Source organism: Rhyacophila brunnea, unplaced genomic scaffold (genome assembly GCF_057557595.1).
Source record: "Rhyacophila brunnea isolate RB1 unplaced genomic scaffold, BYU_Rbru_1.0 scaffold_20, whole genome shotgun sequence".
NCBI classification, from domain to species: domain Eukaryota; kingdom Metazoa; phylum Arthropoda; class Insecta; order Trichoptera; family Rhyacophilidae; genus Rhyacophila; species Rhyacophila brunnea.
The window spans coordinates 21963033-21981885 of NW_028232860.1; the positions used below are offsets into that span (position 1 = coordinate 21963033).

The window sequence follows — 18853 nt, forward strand, 5'->3', positions numbered from 1 at the left end:
GCGATGAATCAGTATGTTCCTTTATGTCTTTTTTTATTCGTAGGTTTGTTTACTATGTACACCGAGAAATTTCCATTTATAAACTCGGAAACGATTTTTACAGAAGAGTTTTGGAATATAATGCAACCAAAACTGGAAAAAATTCTATCATGGGTGTTGACTTCCTGAATTAGCTAACCCCAGGTCCATGCCACTACGTGAACCACAGTGGATATTAAGCCATTTCCACACTGGCAACAAGTTGCTGGCAACCTCATTAAATTTTACGATACTTACCATAATTGCTTAAGAAATTTTACAATAATTATCGTAAAATCTAACGAGGTTGCCAGCAAATTAACTTGTTGCCAGTGTGGACCCGGCATTAGATGCACAAAACTTAAATAATATATATTATAAATAAAAATTTAAAATTATAAATATATATTATGATTTATGTCTTCGACAGCCCTGATGAAATAAATGTGAAATATGAGTCGGATCAGTCACAGAGCAAATTTATTAACACAAACAACTTTGACACGACCTTTTTATATTAACTAGTAGACCAATATTATGGACCACATGTTAAAAAATCATATTTTCAATTCTCAAGGCCATTTCTGTAGAACGTCCTCTTAAGCGATCAAAAAAAATTGTACTTGATAGAAATACTGAATAATGAAATGTCATTTCATACTGATTTCCATAGTAACGTATATATTATTTAATAATTTAGTTGCTAGGACCCCTAGCAACCAATAATGGTATCGAAATAACTTTTCATACAAAACAGAATTAACTAAAAATGAATTCAATTCTACTTTAAGATGGCTAAAAGTATAAAAAATGCATTGGCATCGTGTTCTGATATATTCAAGTTTCAAATGTCTAGTTCAAGAAGATCTTCTCCATAACTAGGGCATCTCATACGGAAACATGTATCGCCCTCTCTTTTCTGAAAGAGGCTTCAAAATTTTCTTAACACTATCTACATTTTACTGTACAGATATCGTCAACAGCGGGGAAGATACATATTATGTTATATTGATTCCTACCAAAGTTGCTCATGAACTTGCAGTCCACGGAGAAGACGTATTCTTATTGATAGTCAAAACTTTCGCAACGAAACCTTTCTTTTTTTCTTTAGGTATAGGTTGGCAATGAAGTTATATTAGGACTACTTTTCTACCTTTAATTTACTGAAATTATAATAAAGAGTCTGCTTCTTACCTGCGACTTAAATGTCTTGGGAGAATTATTGTAAACGAGAGACACATATTTTACACTCTTCCACTCAGACTAAAATTAATGAAAAGTGAGATCACTGTGATTATGTTACGACAATGAAAAAAGGACAACAGGTCATTTTGTCTCAAGTTACCCTACTGTCTCAAGTAATACAGTTTTATAAAATCAGTGAAATTAATAAATACCTTAAAAATATAAGTTTTAATGAAAAACTGTATGTGTGTTCGTGGGGGGGGGGGTGTAAATTTACCGCACCGGGTGACACCAACCCTAGGTTACGCCAATTCTCAGATGCGTTGTTTGATGATCCGCACACACAATAGAAAAATTAGAGGGAACGTTGGTAGAGTATATTCTATATACAGGCGTACACGTCACACGGAAAGCATTGTGCCATTGTGTTCAACTGTTGCAAGTTTTTATTGGGAGGGAACGAGATGGATGCTGAAGCGGGGGGGGGGGGGGGGAAACCGGCACGCCAGCTTATAGAAGACAGACTCTAGTGAGGTAACGTTGCGTCCTCAGTCAGAATTGTTGCCATTTTTTTAAATTTTGTTTTTAGCTTTTGTATTTACCAATGATTATTAAAACTATAAAACTATTTATTTTTTTAATTGAGTTGTGAGTTGCAAAACCCCCTTTTTATTACATGACATTTCCTTGCGAATTGGAATATTGTAGGAATGATATAATTATTTTGAGCGGATTTATGGACCTAGAAAATATTCAGGACGATCTGCTTATTTTTATGTTGGTACCTACCATGGAGGTATTAACCCATAGCTTACGGGCCGCACAAAATTGTGTTTTTGCTAATTACTTTTCAAATGCAAATTAACACGCTAATTACAAAATTAATTAAAAGGGCCCGTAAGCATTGTGTTAAAAATAAGAGAGGTAAGCAATCGGCTCACTCATACAACTGAATGAAGCAGGCCAACAATAACCGACAACTTACGAGAAATAGCGACGCGATAAAAAAATTCAGGGCATCACGGAGGATTTACTTTGGTCATTATAACGTACCCATATAATATAATGTTAACGTGGAAATTTTGCCGCAAATTGATTACCAGCCTGCCTCACCATACTTGCCATTTTAAGAAAATAATTATAGAATATGAATTAACCCATAGACTAATAATCTAGCAGTATATTAGTCTATGATGATACTAACCTAAAAATAATAATATACCGTCAATCAGTGTTACCAACCGTACTATAATTATAGTATTTGTACTATAATTTTCGTCTGCGTAGTATGTACGATATAAAACAGGTATAGTACGCCCAAAATACTATAATTTTGAGAAATCGGAAAAAAAGTTGCCAATAGAAGATAAACAACGTCAAAATAATCCGTGAGAAGCAAAAAAAATAATCCCCATGTCTAAAAAAGGTGACGTTAATTACTTACACAGCGATTTCCAAACTGGGAGGCGCGGAGTGTTGCAAAGGGAGGCGCGAAAAGTTTAACATAATTAATGTAGCCACAGGTTTGCAGTTTACAAATGCATAGTTTATAAAACGGCTGCTACTTACAAACTACACAAAAAAACAGTCCTATAAAAGGTTGTTTGCAAACCTTTCTGCAAATATGGAGACTAATTTTATAATCCCTCACTTTTATACTATTGTGAAGCGCAATGGCTATCTCGTAAAAAAATGAAATAAAAGGGTCAAATTAATCAAAATGTTGAAATTTGAGGCAAATTTGTTTAGGAACGATAATTTTGTTGTTAAACTTGTTTATTTGGTTGAAATTTAAAAAAAAATGAGTGAATAAATCAATCTCAGGACCATTAATGCATTCACTGATTTAAAACGACAAAACGAAGGCATTCATAAAAAAATGGAGCTTTGGAAATCAAAATTACAAAAAAATAAGTTCGCCACTGTTAAATGATTTCTGTGCCAGATATATTGAAGCAAACAAAAATCTATTTACTGAGTTCTTGGTTAGTTTGCTAATGCACTTTTCACATTATTTTATTATTTTATTAATAGCAAAAAAAAGTTGAAAAATCCTCACCCGGGGGGTCCGCTTCAGGATGTGGGGTCCATGATAGAATCCATTTGTCAATGAACGAAGATGAATTTGGATTGACTACTATTGAAATTGATTGTGCTAATAAACAAGCACATTTGTCAAAAATTAATGTAATATAAGTAGTAAAACCTTGTTTATTTTTTTTTCATTTTTGTATTCGGAAGTAGGTACATTGTTTATTTAAAAAGTTGTCTGTGTTATTTAATGAAATAAGGGATGGGGAGGCGCCTAGATTAGATTTTTTTTAAAGGGAGTAGTAACATAAATTTTGTAAACCACTGACTTATCATTTGAATTTCGTCTAAAAAAAGAAGACGTTTAATTTTTTTGAAAATGCAGAAAATTATTGGTCACTCAACGCGTACTATATTTTTGGCCAAAATACTATAATTGTGAAGGCACTGTACTATAATTCCACTTTCAAAATATGGCAACACTGCTGTCAATAGTGACCAGTGTTGCCAACCGTACTATAATTATAGTATTTGTACTATAATTTTCGTCTGCGTACTATGTACGATATAAAACAGGTATAGTACGCCCAAAATACTATAATTTTGAGAAATCGGAAAAAAGGTTGCCAATAGAAGAAAAACAACGTCAAAATAATCCGTGAGAAGCAAAAAAAATAATCCCCATGTCTAAAAGAAAGTGACGTTAGCCACAGGTTTGCAGTATGCAAATGCATAATTCATAAAACGGCCGCTAGTTATAAACTACACAAAAAAACAGTACTATAAAAGATTGTTTGCAAACCTTTCTGCAAATATAGAGACTAATTTTATAATCCCTCACTTCTATACTACTGTGAAGCGCAATGGGTATCTCGTAAAAAATGAAATAAAAGGGTCAAATTAATCATAATGTTGAAATTTGAGACAAATTTGTTTAGGAACGATAATTTTGTTGTTAAACTTGTCTATTTGGTTGAAATTAAAAAAAAAAAAAAAGTGAATAAATCAATCCAAGGACCACTAATGCATTCACTGATTTAAAACGACAAAAGTGAAGGCATTCATAACAAATTGGAGCTTAGGAAATCAAAATGACAAAAAAAAAGTTCGGCATGTGTCCACTTTTAAATGATTTCTACGCCAGATATATTAAAGCAAATAAAAATCTATCTTTCTTGTTTTCTTGGTTAGTTTGCTAATGCACTTTCTTGGTTAGTTTCTTCTTGGTTAGTTTGCTAATACACTTTTCACATTATTTTTTTAATAGCAAAAAAAGTCGCCTGCGGCGCTTCTTTATTTCAGAGCTATTAAATATTTTGAATATGTGGTTGAAAAATCCTGACCCGGTGGGTCCGCTTCAGGATGTGGGGTCCATGATAGAATCCATTTGTCAATGAACGAAGATGAATTTGGATTGATTACTATTGAAATTGATTGTGCTAATAATCAAGCATATTCGTCAAAAAATAATGTAATATAAGTAGTAAAACCTTGTTTATTTTTTTTTCATTTTTGTATTCTTAAGTAGGTACATTGTTGAATATTTAAAAAGGTGTCTGTATTATTACATGAAATAAGGGGGGGGGGGCGTCTAGATTAGATTTTTTAAAAGGGAGTAGTAGTAACCTCAAGTTTGGAAACCACTGACTTTAAACAAACAAGACGTTAATTACCTTTCCTTCCTGGATATTTTGTCTAAAAAAAACAAGACGTCAATTACCCCACGTATGCAGAAAATTATTAGTCATTCAACGCGTACTATATTTTTTGCCGAAATACTATAATTTTGAAGTCACTGTACTATAATTCCACTTTCAAAATATGGCAACACTGATAGTGACAAGTGACAGATCTGTTCTATAAGTGAATGTTGTACTTATCCTAGCATTTTACTTTAATTTAATATCTATATTGTAATATTGGTGGGTAATTTATTTTTAATTGGCATCGGCCAAAATTATTATCAATGCTTTCTCTCCCAACAGAATAATACTTTAATTATCCATTGTGTTATACTCATAAATTAAGTGAATAATTAATTTTTCCATTATGAGACATTGATGTTTTGGTCCCCCTTTAAATGGCCCTGTAATTTAAACAACAAAAATTGTATTCTATACCGTAAAATGTATTGTATTTTATTGTAATCGGAACAGTTTTCAATTATTTTTACTCAAAAAATTTCGTTGATGATTGATGATATAAGAATTAATAATTGGGTATTTATTTTGTAGTCATCATGAGTGCTACATCTGGAGCACCGGCTACTTCTGACAGCGATGATGCAGAGATAATTTCAAAAATAACCGCCTTAGCACAATCCAATCCAAAGGGAATATCAGATAAAGATATATCAACGAATATTCCTGAACTATCAGCCGGACAAAAAGTATCAGTGATTAATAAACTTCTTCAGCAGGGAAAGTTTGATCTCTTCAATCAAAAAGGAGTACTTATCTATAGGTAGGATTCATGGTTTACTCGAGGCCCAATTACACCAGTAGACTTGTAGACCCAACCAGATTCAACGATTGTCATGAGTAATCGTTGACATCAAATAACAATTACACAGAACGTTTTAGCAACCAACTCGATCATGTTGACGCTTGATTTAATCGGTTCATAATATACGCTCAGCAGCTAGTAAGTAAGTGTTAACAATAATAAGTTAACCAAAAAACATCTATTGGTCAAATTGTTGGCAACACTAAACAGTCTTCTCTCATTATATTGTTACTTTAAAATACCAATTGGAGATGACATTTAGACAAGTAACGAGTTGCTGATTGTATTTACTAGGATATTTTTGTTTTGTATTATTATTTTCTATTAAAATAATGAATAAATTAAGTCAGGCACCCTTCATTTCATTATGTAAATGTCAAATTTGTGGTGTTATGTCAAACGCAAGACAGGATACACCAGTGCGGCCACACTTGGAGATCAAGGCTAATTCGGATGTTTTCATACGTTGCATTCTCATTCTGTTCGCAAAGATTTTCGAAATTGTTTCAATTTGACCACGACTCTAGGGAACGACTCAAAAGTTTTCTTGATTGTCGACGGTTGTGGTTGGCCTGAAAATCTGCCAATGTAATTTGAGCTTTAAATACTCAAGTCATATCAGAGGAGGGGGACAAAAGGAGTAGTCTACCAGGCCTCATTTCAACTTTGTTGTATAACATATATGCATATAACAAATTTCATTGTTTTGCAAATATCAATTAACGCATAGTGAACTATTGCATTTAGATTTTTTAATCAAATATCAGTACAGAAGAAAGAGAATGATCATTTAGTATATCCACTTCCTACGGAAAAGAATTAAAACTTTCTGTGATCAAAAGTGAGTCATGAGCGACTAAATAAACTGGCGAGATTCCATTTACTTTCGAGAATGTGTGTGAAATCATGAAAAGCTTTGTTAAATAATGTTTAATCTAAATGAATAATATTTAACACCATGAACAAGTCATTGGATTTATTATAAATATACCACAGTTTGATAGATTTGACAGACAAAATGGCATTCTTGTAGTGACGCTGAGCGGGAGACAATGATTCAATAGGCTCGATGTACTTAAATGCTCAACGAGAATAGCCACTGTAACGATAATCAAATTCGCCCTGCCTAATTACTATGCATTAAAAAAATCGCATAATGCATGTTCCAGGTTAAATTGTTCCAATATAAACGCTTTTAATTATTTTTTTTATTTTATTGTTGAACTAATTCCCTTTAAGTACCTGTTATTACAATTTATAACGAGAATGTTTAATCAATCTCTATTTTTCTAATAATTGCAGATTAAAAGATCTTACGAAAAAGGAGTCTGTAAAAGGTGCCGACAATGAAGAAAAAGTGGTGTATTCCATCATTGAGGAGGCTGCTAACAAAGGAATATGGATCAGAGATATTAGATTTCGATCGAATCTCATTATGACACAACTAAATAAAATATTAAAGAATTTAGAAAATAAAAAACTTATTAAAGCTGTGAAAAGTGTAAATGTAAGTTGAACACCGTTCATTGTTCTTTGTTTTATTTTCTTATATATCAAGTATGCTAAGACACGTTATAGTGAAAATGAATATTGTTCATCAGGTTAAATTATTTAAATGTCATCTACAGCATCTCAAAAGAGCGTTAACAAGATTTATTCCAAGACGATATTACAATTATTATTTGACAGGGTACAGGAGGACCTCGACTTTCGCACATAATTGGTTCCTGAAAATGTGTGCGAATGTTGAATGTTCGAAAGTAGAGGGAAGTAAACTTTTTTTTTAAATTGTGTGTATTTTAAAATATGTATTTATCAAGTAAATATAACATGTTTAAAAGGTGTTTAAGTGGGGTTTGCGGGTGTTTCCCTTAAAAAGTTATCAAGAGTTAACTGTTTGCCACTCTTCTTTTTCTTTTCTTCGTATAGTATTTTATAACGTGCTATGTCTTTATTGATCGCCCTACGCACTTGAGATATGCGTTCTCCATTGGGATCACAATCTTCCATAATATTTAAAAATTTGTCAAGATGCATGAAGGCTTCATTCATATTTTTCATTGTTAAAGTCTTGATGATTTTATCAGCTTCTTCTTCCTCACTTTCATTATATATTTCATTTTCGTACACTTGTTGCTCAATTAAATACTCATTTGTTAGGGGTTCTGAGTGAGATTCTATCATCTCATTAACATCTAAGTTTAGTTCATTCATTAGGCGGACTATATTAATTGTGATAGTTTCTGGAGTTTCATCATAATTTATAAAATCACTCATCATTTGTGTGCATAATTGTTTCCATGAACCTTTAATGGTTGACTCTTTTATTTCAGCCCACGCGTCGCCAATATTGTTTATTGCGTTCCATATATTATAGTTCTTCCAGAAATCTTTTAATGTAGACCCACCTTCCCTGTCAGTTGCCTTGATAGCCTGAGTCATTATTGACCTCATATAATATCGTTTAAACGTAGCTATCACTGTTTGGTCCATAAGCTGTATAAGGCAGGTTGTATTGGGAAGAAGAGATACAACATTGATTTCCGGGTATAAATTCTGTATAGATTTTGGGTGTCCTAGAGCATTGTCTAAGGCATAAAGCCCACCAAAGCGGCGCCCGGTGCGCTCTCTACGAAGTAGGCCGCCTCCCACCCGCGCATTACCCTTCACCTATGTAATAAGGGCACAAGACGCACAAAATAATTATTATTATCAGCGTCTCTCATAACAAAGCAATAAAAATATTATTAAATTTCTCGGGGCTTGTAATTAATATTCACGATGACATCATTCTACCAGCGAAATATTGGATACGCAATAACTAAACAATGAGTTCACTGTTATTAAATAATGCTTTCTCGCCCGTGTATCGACGACGCTTCCAGAAGCGTGATTTTGCTTGCCGTGTTCAATGAATGGACTACGTTGTATTTTCGTTAATTCGTATCGCTGAGAAGCCAAAAAACGGTGAATCATGGGGCAGGCGGGCACAATGCGTCGTCAAATCCAGTGTGCGCTGGCGTATTTGATTACGTTGTATTTTCGATGATTTACGCGCCACTTGTGAAATTTTGCGCGAGTGCCCCACTTGCTGCGTTAAGTGGGTTTTACGCCTAAGAGTAATAATATTTTAAATGGTAAATTATTAACTTTACAATATTGCTTAACTGCTGGCATGAAATGTAAAGTGAACCAATCTTTAAATATTAACGCAGTAACCCAGGCTTTTTTATTTTATTTCCAAATGACTGGAAGCAATTCTTTACCTTTCCCTTTCAATGCTCTGGGATTTTCTGCTTGATAAATTAACATTGGCTTCAATTTTAAATCACCAGCTAAGTTTCCACCAAGAAGCAATGTCAATCGGTTTTTAGAAGGTTTATGGCCAGGGGCAACTGATTCTTCCTTAGATAAGAATGTACGATTAAGCATTTTTTTCCAATATAAACCTGTCTCATCTACATTAAATATTTGGCTAGAGGAATATTCTCCATCTTCAATAATTTTGGATAATGAGAAATTCTTTTGCAGCATCTTTATCCGCATCAGCCGATTCTCCAGTGAATTTAATATTATGAAAAGAATACCTCATTTTAAACTTGTTAAACCAACCGTTACTTGCTTGAAAAATCGTGTTAGAATCTTCTTTTAATCTAGCCTTCCAATCTTTGTGCAAACTAAGAGCCTTCACTTGAATAATTGAAATACTCAGAGGGACATCTTTTTGATGTTGGTCATCGATCCATGATGATTTTTCCATTTCATCCATAACTATGCCGTGTCTTTTGGAAACAATCTTTAAAGATATATTTCCACAGTTTTGAACGTATTCCTTAATTTTATTTTTCAAAATTGAACATATCGTAGACCTGTTAGTATCATACGAACGTCCGATTGAAGCAAAAGATTTGCCGCTATCAGAACGTCTAATAATTTCCATCTTTGCCTCGATCGTGAGAAGTTTATGAGTCCTTGATTTCTTTTTGTTCGTATCAACACTGCAGTTTTTCCGTTTCTCACTCATGTTTATAAATCTTTAGGGTGAAATATTTCAAATGAATAAAATTAGCAAAACGCACAACATGACACGCCCGCACGCGCTCCTGCACAAGACTAAACCTATCCTAGCTAGCTCACAAGCAAAGTGACGGGTACGAGCAGGATGCAAGTGATGCAAGAAATGCACTTGCTTGTGAGCGAGCGAGAAGGGGATATCTTAACCCCACGGCCAGCGCGACGTTTTAAAAAAACCATTTTTTTTTGAAATGTGCGAAATAGCGAATTGTGCGAAAGTCAAACGTTCGTAAGTCGAGGTCCGCCTGTAGTTATTTACAAAATAATCAATACCTACTTCTACATTATAACGGCCCTGCCGATTGCCACAGTAAGCTGCCGCTATGGGAAAAAAGTGTGTAATGTCATTTTTCTTGGTGTTTAAAATGTTATAAGACTAGTGCTCCCATCCCGTAGCACATTTTGAACTTTTAAACAAACATTGTCAGTTAGCAAAATCTGCCGAAATCACCAGAACAACAATGAGGTCACCTCACATTGTACTGCCCTGCATTGACACCTATATGATTTAATGAACATTTTTTATTATTTTCTACATGCCTACACATTTTCGAATAATGTCAAAATCGCGTGTTTTTTGCGGTTGGCACAATATATTTTCTATAAGAATATTGTCTATTATCTATGGTCTGCGGGTTGGGTTTTTTTCAAAATATTATTGAATTTACAGACTCGTTCCTAGGTTACTTCATCATTGAATTTGCAGAGATCGTGTTCGTTCAAAATATTCGCAAAATGACGAACCCATAGACTAAATTTATCGCCTTGACATGCATCTCAATATTATACCCCGTTTACACCTGCATGGATGTACTGTGCACAGTAAGAAAATGTATGGGTAAACATGTATTATCCTGCACTTGCCAAGATTGCATGCATAAATCAAACAAGATTGGAAGATTCCAAATTGTGATGATTTATTGCGCGCAAGTAAGATTATTTTCGATCTACGCCTGCGCAATAGAGCGATAGGGGCGAACATGCCGGTGAAAAAATGAACTACTCATTTTGAGCTCCGATTTTCAATACGACCTGTCAGATTGTAGTATAAAATGAAATGACAACCTCGCGTCTCGCTTATTCTTGAAGAATGAGATTGGAGAGACAGTCAGCACTTTTACGTGTAAACAGTTATTGTCATGACAGTTTAAAATAAACACAATTGCCGACAGTAATTCCATGCATGTGTACAGGCGTCATGATCACAACTTAACTTTCTTTTGTCATATTTTTTTGTTTGTTCCATGGATTTAAAGTCAATAATGGAATGAAAAAACCACACACAATATAAATTTTAATAAAGTATGCATGAGTTTTGTTATTTTAACTTATGACACATCTCGATAATTTTTGAAGCATTCCTATCATTCATCAATAATAATTTATAGTTCATGATATCAACATAAAAATATTATTCTTTCAGGCTGCGAAGAAAAAAGTTTACATGTTGTCAAACCTAGAACCCGATAGATCAATCACTGGTGGTGCTTGGTACCAAGATCAAGATTTTGAATCAGAATTTGTGGATGTTCTCAATCAGCAATGTCACCGGTTTCTTCAGGAGAAAGCTGAAAACTCTAAAAACAATCCAGCTGGCCCAATCGTCGCCAGGAACTTCGCTTACGCTACTGCCAAAGATGTCCATAAATTCATTACTGACCTTGGCATCAGTAAAGTAAGTGGTATATTAATATTTCCTTTGAATTTTATTATTCGAAAGCTATTGCAAGTCTCTTGCATTATACATAACAACGATGATTTTAATTCGTTTCCCTTGCAGTTTGCAAATAACTAAATAAAGTATCAATAATGGTTTTAAAACAAAGTTTTTTGTTTGCTGTGCTTTAAAACCGGTATAATGGAGTTTTACTACAAACACGCTAATTCATTTGATAGTATCAACTATACAATAATATGTAATGACATGAGATAATATACCTTTTTTTATATATAATTTTACTCAGGTTTTGATTGCGACCTGCTGTCTCCGTCTCTTCGTTTTTGATCCTTTTTTCAGGTCCTCTCCAATTCTCTTAAAAAATCTTACCAGGCTCTTTTGTTTTCCCCAATACCTGGGTAGTTATATTAGTTACAATTTGGCTATTACAATTATTTTGATGTTCAAACATTGTAAACAAAAAAAAACCTATACTTCAATATAGAACTATGAGTACGCACGCTTACAATATTATTTGCTTTTTGTTTCTTACGAAATACTAACTGATCGTAATATTTATATTAAGATTGACTTTAACATATAAACCAGCTAACTGAACTTTTGACGAAAAATGAGATTTTGATGGCATTTTATTATGAAGCATGTTTTCTATACTCACAATATTTCACCTAAACCAACTCCTAAACCTATAAATAAATGCGTTATTGTTCTTCACACAAAACAGCCAACTGCAGGTGTGCCAAAATTCCAATATCACAAATAGAATAACTCCGCTCTTTGCATATAAAAAGGAAGCTAAAATAGTGTATTAATTCATAGTGCAGCCTATTTGTAAAATAAATTCGAATTGTTAATTTCCACTCGATAGTTAAATTATTAAGTTTTTTCTCCTTCCTGAACAATATGCCCAAGTGGAGTTAGCTGGTTTCCAGATTAAGCAGTCGATATTATAGAGTGTCTTTTATATTGTGACTAAGGATTGCAATACCGGTATTCCAGTATTTTTTGATACCGAAACACCGGTTTTAAAAATCAGATAATACTGATATATTCGGTATTGGAAGTGGAAACAAAATGTATTAATTAACGTAAAAGGTTTAACATGACTGTATTTTTTCGTCAGGTTCCGCATGTCTGGTTTACTTTCGTTGCCCTTCAACGCCCTTGGAAACCAGTAATGGCATAAGCTATCGAATATTAATATTTTAAAGGGATTTATATTAAATATATATTTATTGATAGATACTTTTGTTTTTTCCGTACATTTCACGAATACCGGTATTGAATAGGAAATACCGGTATTAGTATTTCCATTCGGTATTGCAATCCCTAATCGTGATCCACACGTCATAACTGCCATCTAAAGAACTTAAAATCTCCCCTCTTTCATATGATAATATATCTTTATTCCCCACCCCCTACTTCTATCCTTTCACTCTACATACAGTGCTATGTAGTAGGCACAATATAAAAGTCATACTATAGCTCCATATTTTTGATAAAACAGCATTGTCAAAAATAATATTTTGATGTTTCATGATTGTTTCATAAATCTTATTTTATTATCTTTTCAGGTGTCTTTGGATATTGAAGATTTAGAAACTATATTAAATACACTAGTATACGATGGCAAGGCAGAAAAAACTGTGGCAGCTGACGGAAATAGGCTTTACAGGTCAATAGAATCTTTATTACCTCCGCCTGGTTTGGTGAGGGTTCCTTGTGGTATATGTCCATTGATACACAAGTGTTCGAAGAACGGTCTCATAACTCCACAAGCCTGCACCTACATGAACGAATGGCTTAACTGAATTATACACATTTCTTATTTTTATACAATAAATTATTATGTTCATTACGGATGACTGTTTTTTTTCTCTTCCAAATTCCTGATAACTGAACGTCAAGTAAATCAATTCTCATTAGAATATACTGCAGATCTATTCCATGTAACCCTTCGACTCAAAATTCATTAAAAATCGAAATAATAATAAGTATACCATGATGTATCCGAGCGTCTAGCTAGTACATATTTGGGGATATCCGATGTCAAAAATATCACTCGTTAAAGTCTTTTTTTCATTGGTAGCGTACTAATTATTACCCTTATAAATGTACCAGTGAAAACTTAATTGGTAGAGTAGAGTAAGTGAGATACTGCGAAAGTGTAACACAGGAGCTCTGGCCATATTTTAATGTAATTAATGTAACGTTCCATTTGAGTTACTTCATAATTATTTAGATAACTGTAACGTACTTTGGATACGTATATAACACAATATAGTTAGATATCTCCATTCTAGAAAATTAACAAAAGTTTGTTACAAAGTTGGAATAGACCTGCCGGAGCCTGCAATAATTATTAGTGGATGTACTAAGAAAGTTTGTATCACCTAGCTGGAGAGCTTTTTGGTGTATAGTAAAAAAAGTCTGGATTGTATTTTAATACAAAGATTTATAAATTTTGAATATTTTATTAACAATGTATATTTTACAGTAATCAGATGTTTTGCTTACAAACAAAGTCTAAGACTCACTCAATGGTTTGTGTTCGCGAATATCGGTAATAAATTGTGGTAACATATTAAAAAAATAACATTATTCTTCTACAAATAAAGTTAAGATTTCAAAAAATATATACACAATATGTACTTAACGTGACTTCTGGATACAAGGATATTTTAACAATGAATCTTATTAAATATTAATTTGAATATAATGTGTAATAAACGATGGAGTCCAAATTATATCAAAATTATACTTAAAATACATTAAATACTCAAGAATAAGTGGAAAGTAAATGTATAACATAAAACATTATACATACTTACAATGGATTCTCGATTATTGTTTTTAAAGGGACCAGATGAACCAAATGGTAAATGCGGTATAAGAGAAATAATAAATTACTAATAACAGATAATTAGAATAAGAATTTCACATATTTTGCATAATTGGAGTTGGGGGGGAGAACCAGTTATTTAGAGTAAACAGAAGCGTGCATTGTTTTTGTATATCCAGTATGTATGCACATATTTATTTGGAACAAGAAAGAATGATCAATCCAGAAAAATATGGCAAACTGGATGAAATCTAAAACAATCAGCATTTTTCAGGACCTGACCAAAAGGAATGATACATTTAAGAAAACGACAGATTGAGAATCCCCTGTAATAATATTGTATTCAACTTTAAAGCAGTTCAAAATACCTCGTACCTTCAAGATTCACTGTTTATTTTATGGCTTCTGCATTATTCAGGAATGAATAAAAGGGTAAATCCACCAATCCACGTTAATTATATCTAATGGCCAAGTACTCCAAACGCACCAGTCGCGGTGTTAGCACTAAATGAGTTAAAGTTGAAAATCTGTTATAATAAAGTAGGTCAAAAAATTTATAAATTGGTTAGTTTACCTGATTTTTATTATATAAAGGTGTTTAATTAAGCAAATAAACAATTTTCTTAAAAAAACAAAACAAAGCTTAAATTTTCTAAAAATACAAGAAAATCCTATTTAATAGTCGGAACAGTCGCCGGCACACGTAAAAATTACTGCAGAAAGTCACATCACGGGACAACAGAACCAATTTCCACGCACAATGATGTGTGACCATGTTCTAATCATGCACCAAATTAAATATAATAATTCTTGGATTTAAATAGGTGGACTATTTTATATACTGGAAATTTTATCCATTAAATAGAGATTCATAAAATCTAAGTTTTACTATATTATGACATTTGTGAGGATTGCCAAAAGCTATAATAAAATTATGTAACGATTCAAGTCATTTTTGAATATTTCGTATACTAAATAAAGAAGTGTCAAAAATCACTAGGTATGTACATGAATTATTGATAACAAGCTTACAGATAATTCAAAATAAGTTTTACTTAAATAGAAAAAAACAATGTATAAATACATTAAATATACAATTATAATTAGGTAAACAGATAACTTTTTCACCATGAATAAATATGACGCAGGCAACAATCAAGATGACTTTTTGACAAAAGTTCATATCAAATATAGACAATCATATTGTCTGGAGAAGCATTCATAAAATTATATATATGTACATACAATATGATGACGAAATAATCACTGTCATTGGTCTACAATTAAACTATTTTTTTTTAATACTTTTTTAGTTACATGTCAATAATATTTACAAAATTTTTGAAATGACATGCATGTGCATGCATACATAAGACTATTTACATTGTTTTGCTTCCAAGCTTTGAGTATTTTTCAAAGCGTAGATTAACTTATCCTGGACAATATTATTGTGTTTGATCTGTGTATAACGGGATATTGAAAAAAACCTATTGACTTTACAAAAGTTGACTTACAATAAAAATTGTATTTGAAAATTCACATAATACTATGTACAAAATGTATCTTAAAATCGATAATCAATCAATAATACCTATGGGTCACGTAATAAAGTAATATTTACAGTGGATAAAAGAAACATCAAAAATTCAAATATAAAACAACCTCCACTTCATTGGTAATTGCAGGATTCAAAATAGACATCACTATCTCATAATAGTATGGCAGGGTATCTTAAGCTTTTTGGTACAAATTGATGGCTTTTTTACCTTTTCATTCCAATTTTTTCCGTACATGTTTCTACATTTAAAATGTATCATACGATATCTCTCAAAAAAAATGTTGTTGAAAATGTTCCCCGGCCCACTCAATATGCCAAGTGACCCCATTTTGGGCCACGTCCCTTAGGTTAAGAACCCCTGTACTATGGTAATGTTAATTATTTAAGTAACGCATTAGTTTAAGTGCAAATCTATTACAATAATCCTTTTAAATCACTTTCAATATATTTTAACGCTTGTAAAATTATACCAGGTTTCCTTCCATTCAGAGCAGCGTCAATATTCTTATCCATTTCGACTTGTGGAGTATTCAAGATATCCAATTCCACATAATTCAACGATTGTAAAACTATACCTCCATTGGGATACGGTGCAGACATATTTTGGACATGCGTTTCACCGGAGCTATTTACTTCAGGAGAAATTGGAGCATTCTTGCTTAGACTAATATTTTCTTGAGATCCTGGGGGAGGAGGTTCATCTCCGGGTTCTTTGCTGTCACTTTTGAGAAGCGCCCATGGTTTGACGACTACTCGAGTTTCTGAAATTATTTTTAATTACACACCTGTAATTAGTATCTATAACAGTTGTGAAAAAAGTAGTTACTTCAGTTGCATTAAAAACTCAATTTAATATTAGGACAAGGCGAAAAAAATCTTTATTAAAAAATCATAACTTTATATGTACATAATTTTAAAATGTAAATAAAAATCATTGTTCATTTCATGTACAATCAAAAGTTTATACTTTATTGTATGGTTTTACCTATATTATTATATAATAGCTTACCTAATTCACCGATATTCCTTTGTAATTGACGTATTTGGGTATCCTGAGTTTGGACAGTGAAGTAAAGATCTTTAACTGTGTCATTTAAATGAAGCATCTCCGCAAGCCGTTCTTCTTCCTTCGCTGCTTCTTTTTTGGAACTCCTGAAATAATATTGATAAATCACCATATCTACACAAGACATGTAATATAGACCCACCCCACAATGTGAAGGTCTTATCTTAACATGCTATTTTGTTAGGAGGAAACGACAGTGACGGATATAATTTTCCAAGGTTTTAAGACACTATTTTTCATAACATCTTATGAATAAAACAAAATCTTATCGATAATACATAAATTATTCAAGGACTATTTGCTTATGGGTATTAAATTGGAAGGTTTCTCATATTTTCAGCAGTGATACTTGGCATGGTAAAAAGACTGCTGCATCAAAAATTTTCACACATTTGATTATAATTAAAATAGAAAAATTACATTACTTAAACACTATGTGCCTCCACTCGAAAAAGAAATCATTTCAATGAATATTTGTCTTAAAGTGAAAATAATGAAAAAACCATAGATTACATTAAATGGACTATAAAAAAATCAAGATTTAAGAAACCATATTATTATGGTGTGCATTTGGCAGCCATATATTATGGTCGCTGGAGCATTTAGGATCATTTTGTAACTTTGCAACAGCTTTAAGAGTGAGGTTTTTACTTGAAGAGTGGGAAAACATCAAAGATATTGTGATAATCTAATAAGTTCGAACAGATTGAGATGAATTCTTCCAATTTTAGGTTAGCGATAACAAGAAAGTGTATGAAGGACAACACATACCTATTCCATTCTAAAATCAATAGAACTGATCCTAGAATGTAAATAATTCCTTCGCCCAACAAATTGGCACCCAGCTCTATTGCCATTTGTTCATTTAGCACTGGAACATTAACAGGCTTTCCCAAATTCATTATCCACATCTTTGATTTAATTTCACACCAATTATAAACTGAAAGAAACATAAAAAAATCCAAAACGTTAATCATTATTTTAAGAATCATCAACCCTGCTTGTATCTAAGACTATTATGTTTATAGTTATGTGTTGATTACTTGCAATCAAATATACCTCGGTCACCTATGTTATTACTATATTTTTAGATAAAGTTCCAAAAAATAAACAATAATAGACATGCCATTCCTCAATAATTTTGTGCTCATGTTTGTTGGTATAGGTATATAGTAATATTATGATGGGATATAAAAATATACTGGCTAATAATCGAGTGTTTCAAAACAGTAATAGTTAAATCATTAATTATATAAATATTTGAAACATACTAATAATACAGTACTCATATTGAATTGTCATTGTAAATGCTTTTTGCTCAAGGTAAATGAAGCCATGACTATCAGACAATATGTAAACAATCAGCAGGTATTAATTTATAAATTGCCTTGGATTGCATTCCGTATCATTTAATCAATGCCATTATAATGGCAATGACACTGAGTCTGTTTTAAATATGATGCACGACGACTTGCTATGTAACATGCGATTTCGTAAGCAATAATAATACTTACATTGGGCAGGTGGCATGCATACATAAGTACGGAAAAATCTATTATTTTTAGCCCTTTCTTTAGCGAAATTAGCAATGGGTTTGCTAATTTGTTTAAATAGCAAAACCGCTAATTTAACTGTGGGAAACGCTCCGACAACCATTCTTGGGTCCGATTCGAAATTTTTATTCAAAGCTGAAAACTGACATTTGTGACTTACAGAAAATGTTGCTAGCGCTAGCAGATTAAAAAATCCAATCCCTAGTTTGTGTCAGACTATCCGGATCTGACGAGTGTCTTCATACCTACCTGTTTTATTCTCAGCAGTAGAACCAGTAGCATACAATTTTTGATGTGTTTTTATACTTTTTATCTAATGGAATTAGTGTATAAAATACCTAAA

The 18853-nt window shown here is 32.5% G+C and overlaps 3 protein-coding genes across 3 annotated transcripts in view; 2 read left to right on the plus strand and 1 right to left on the minus strand.

Annotated features, from left to right (window-relative positions):
• The first annotated feature begins 5066 nt into the window (after positions 1-5066).
• Positions 5067-13353, plus strand: LOC147071407 (DNA-directed RNA polymerase III subunit RPC6-like). The gene is made up of 5 exons (XM_085948652.1): positions 5067-5156; positions 5469-5697; positions 7042-7246; positions 11237-11488; positions 13066-13353. Exons 2-5 carry the CDS (start codon positions 5474-5476, stop codon positions 13300-13302), a joined length of 918 nt encoding a protein of 305 aa, XP_085804778.1. The 5' UTR covers positions 5067-5156; positions 5469-5473; the 3' UTR covers positions 13303-13353.
• LOC147071408 (uncharacterized) overlaps positions 9587-18853 on the plus strand; it is a 444271-nt gene continuing 435004 nt past the window's right edge. The window contains exon 1 of the mRNA XM_085948650.1: positions 9587-9890. The gene's annotated coding sequence lies outside the window, so the exon portion shown is untranslated. The remainder of the gene's footprint in view (positions 9891-18853) is intronic.
• On the minus strand, positions 14960-18658 carry LOC147071409 (optic atrophy 3 protein homolog). Its single transcript, XM_085948041.1, has 4 exons — positions 18472-18658; positions 17729-17897; positions 16901-17043; positions 14960-16652 (listed from the first exon to the last, which is right to left on the minus strand). The coding sequence occupies exons 1-4, from the start codon at positions 18611-18613 to the stop codon at positions 16306-16308; spliced, it is 801 nt and encodes a 266-aa protein (XP_085804167.1). The 5' UTR covers positions 18614-18658; the 3' UTR covers positions 14960-16305.

Coding starts and splice junctions, on each gene's coding strand:
- LOC147071407 (XM_085948652.1), top strand. CDS start 5,474: ATGAGTGCTACATCTGGAGCACCGGCTACTTCTGACAGCGATGATGCA. Junction 5,698..7,041: donor AAAGGAGTACTTATCTATAG/GTAGGATTCATG, acceptor TAATAATTGCAG/ATTAAAAGATCTTACGAAAA. Junction 11,489..13,065: donor CTGACCTTGGCATCAGTAAA/GTAAGTGGTATA, acceptor TTATCTTTTCAG/GTGTCTTTGGATATTGAAGA.
- LOC147071409 (XM_085948041.1), bottom strand. CDS start 18,613: ATGGTTGTCGGAGCGTTTCCCACAGTTAAATTAGCGGTTTTGCTATTT. Junction 17,898..18,471: donor ATGCATGCCACCTGCCCAAT/GTAAGTATTATT, acceptor TGTTTCTTTCAG/TTTATAATTGGTGTGAAATT. Junction 16,653..16,900: donor AAGGAATATCGGTGAATTAG/GTAAGCTATTAT, acceptor AAATAATTTCAG/AAACTCGAGTAGTCGTCAAA.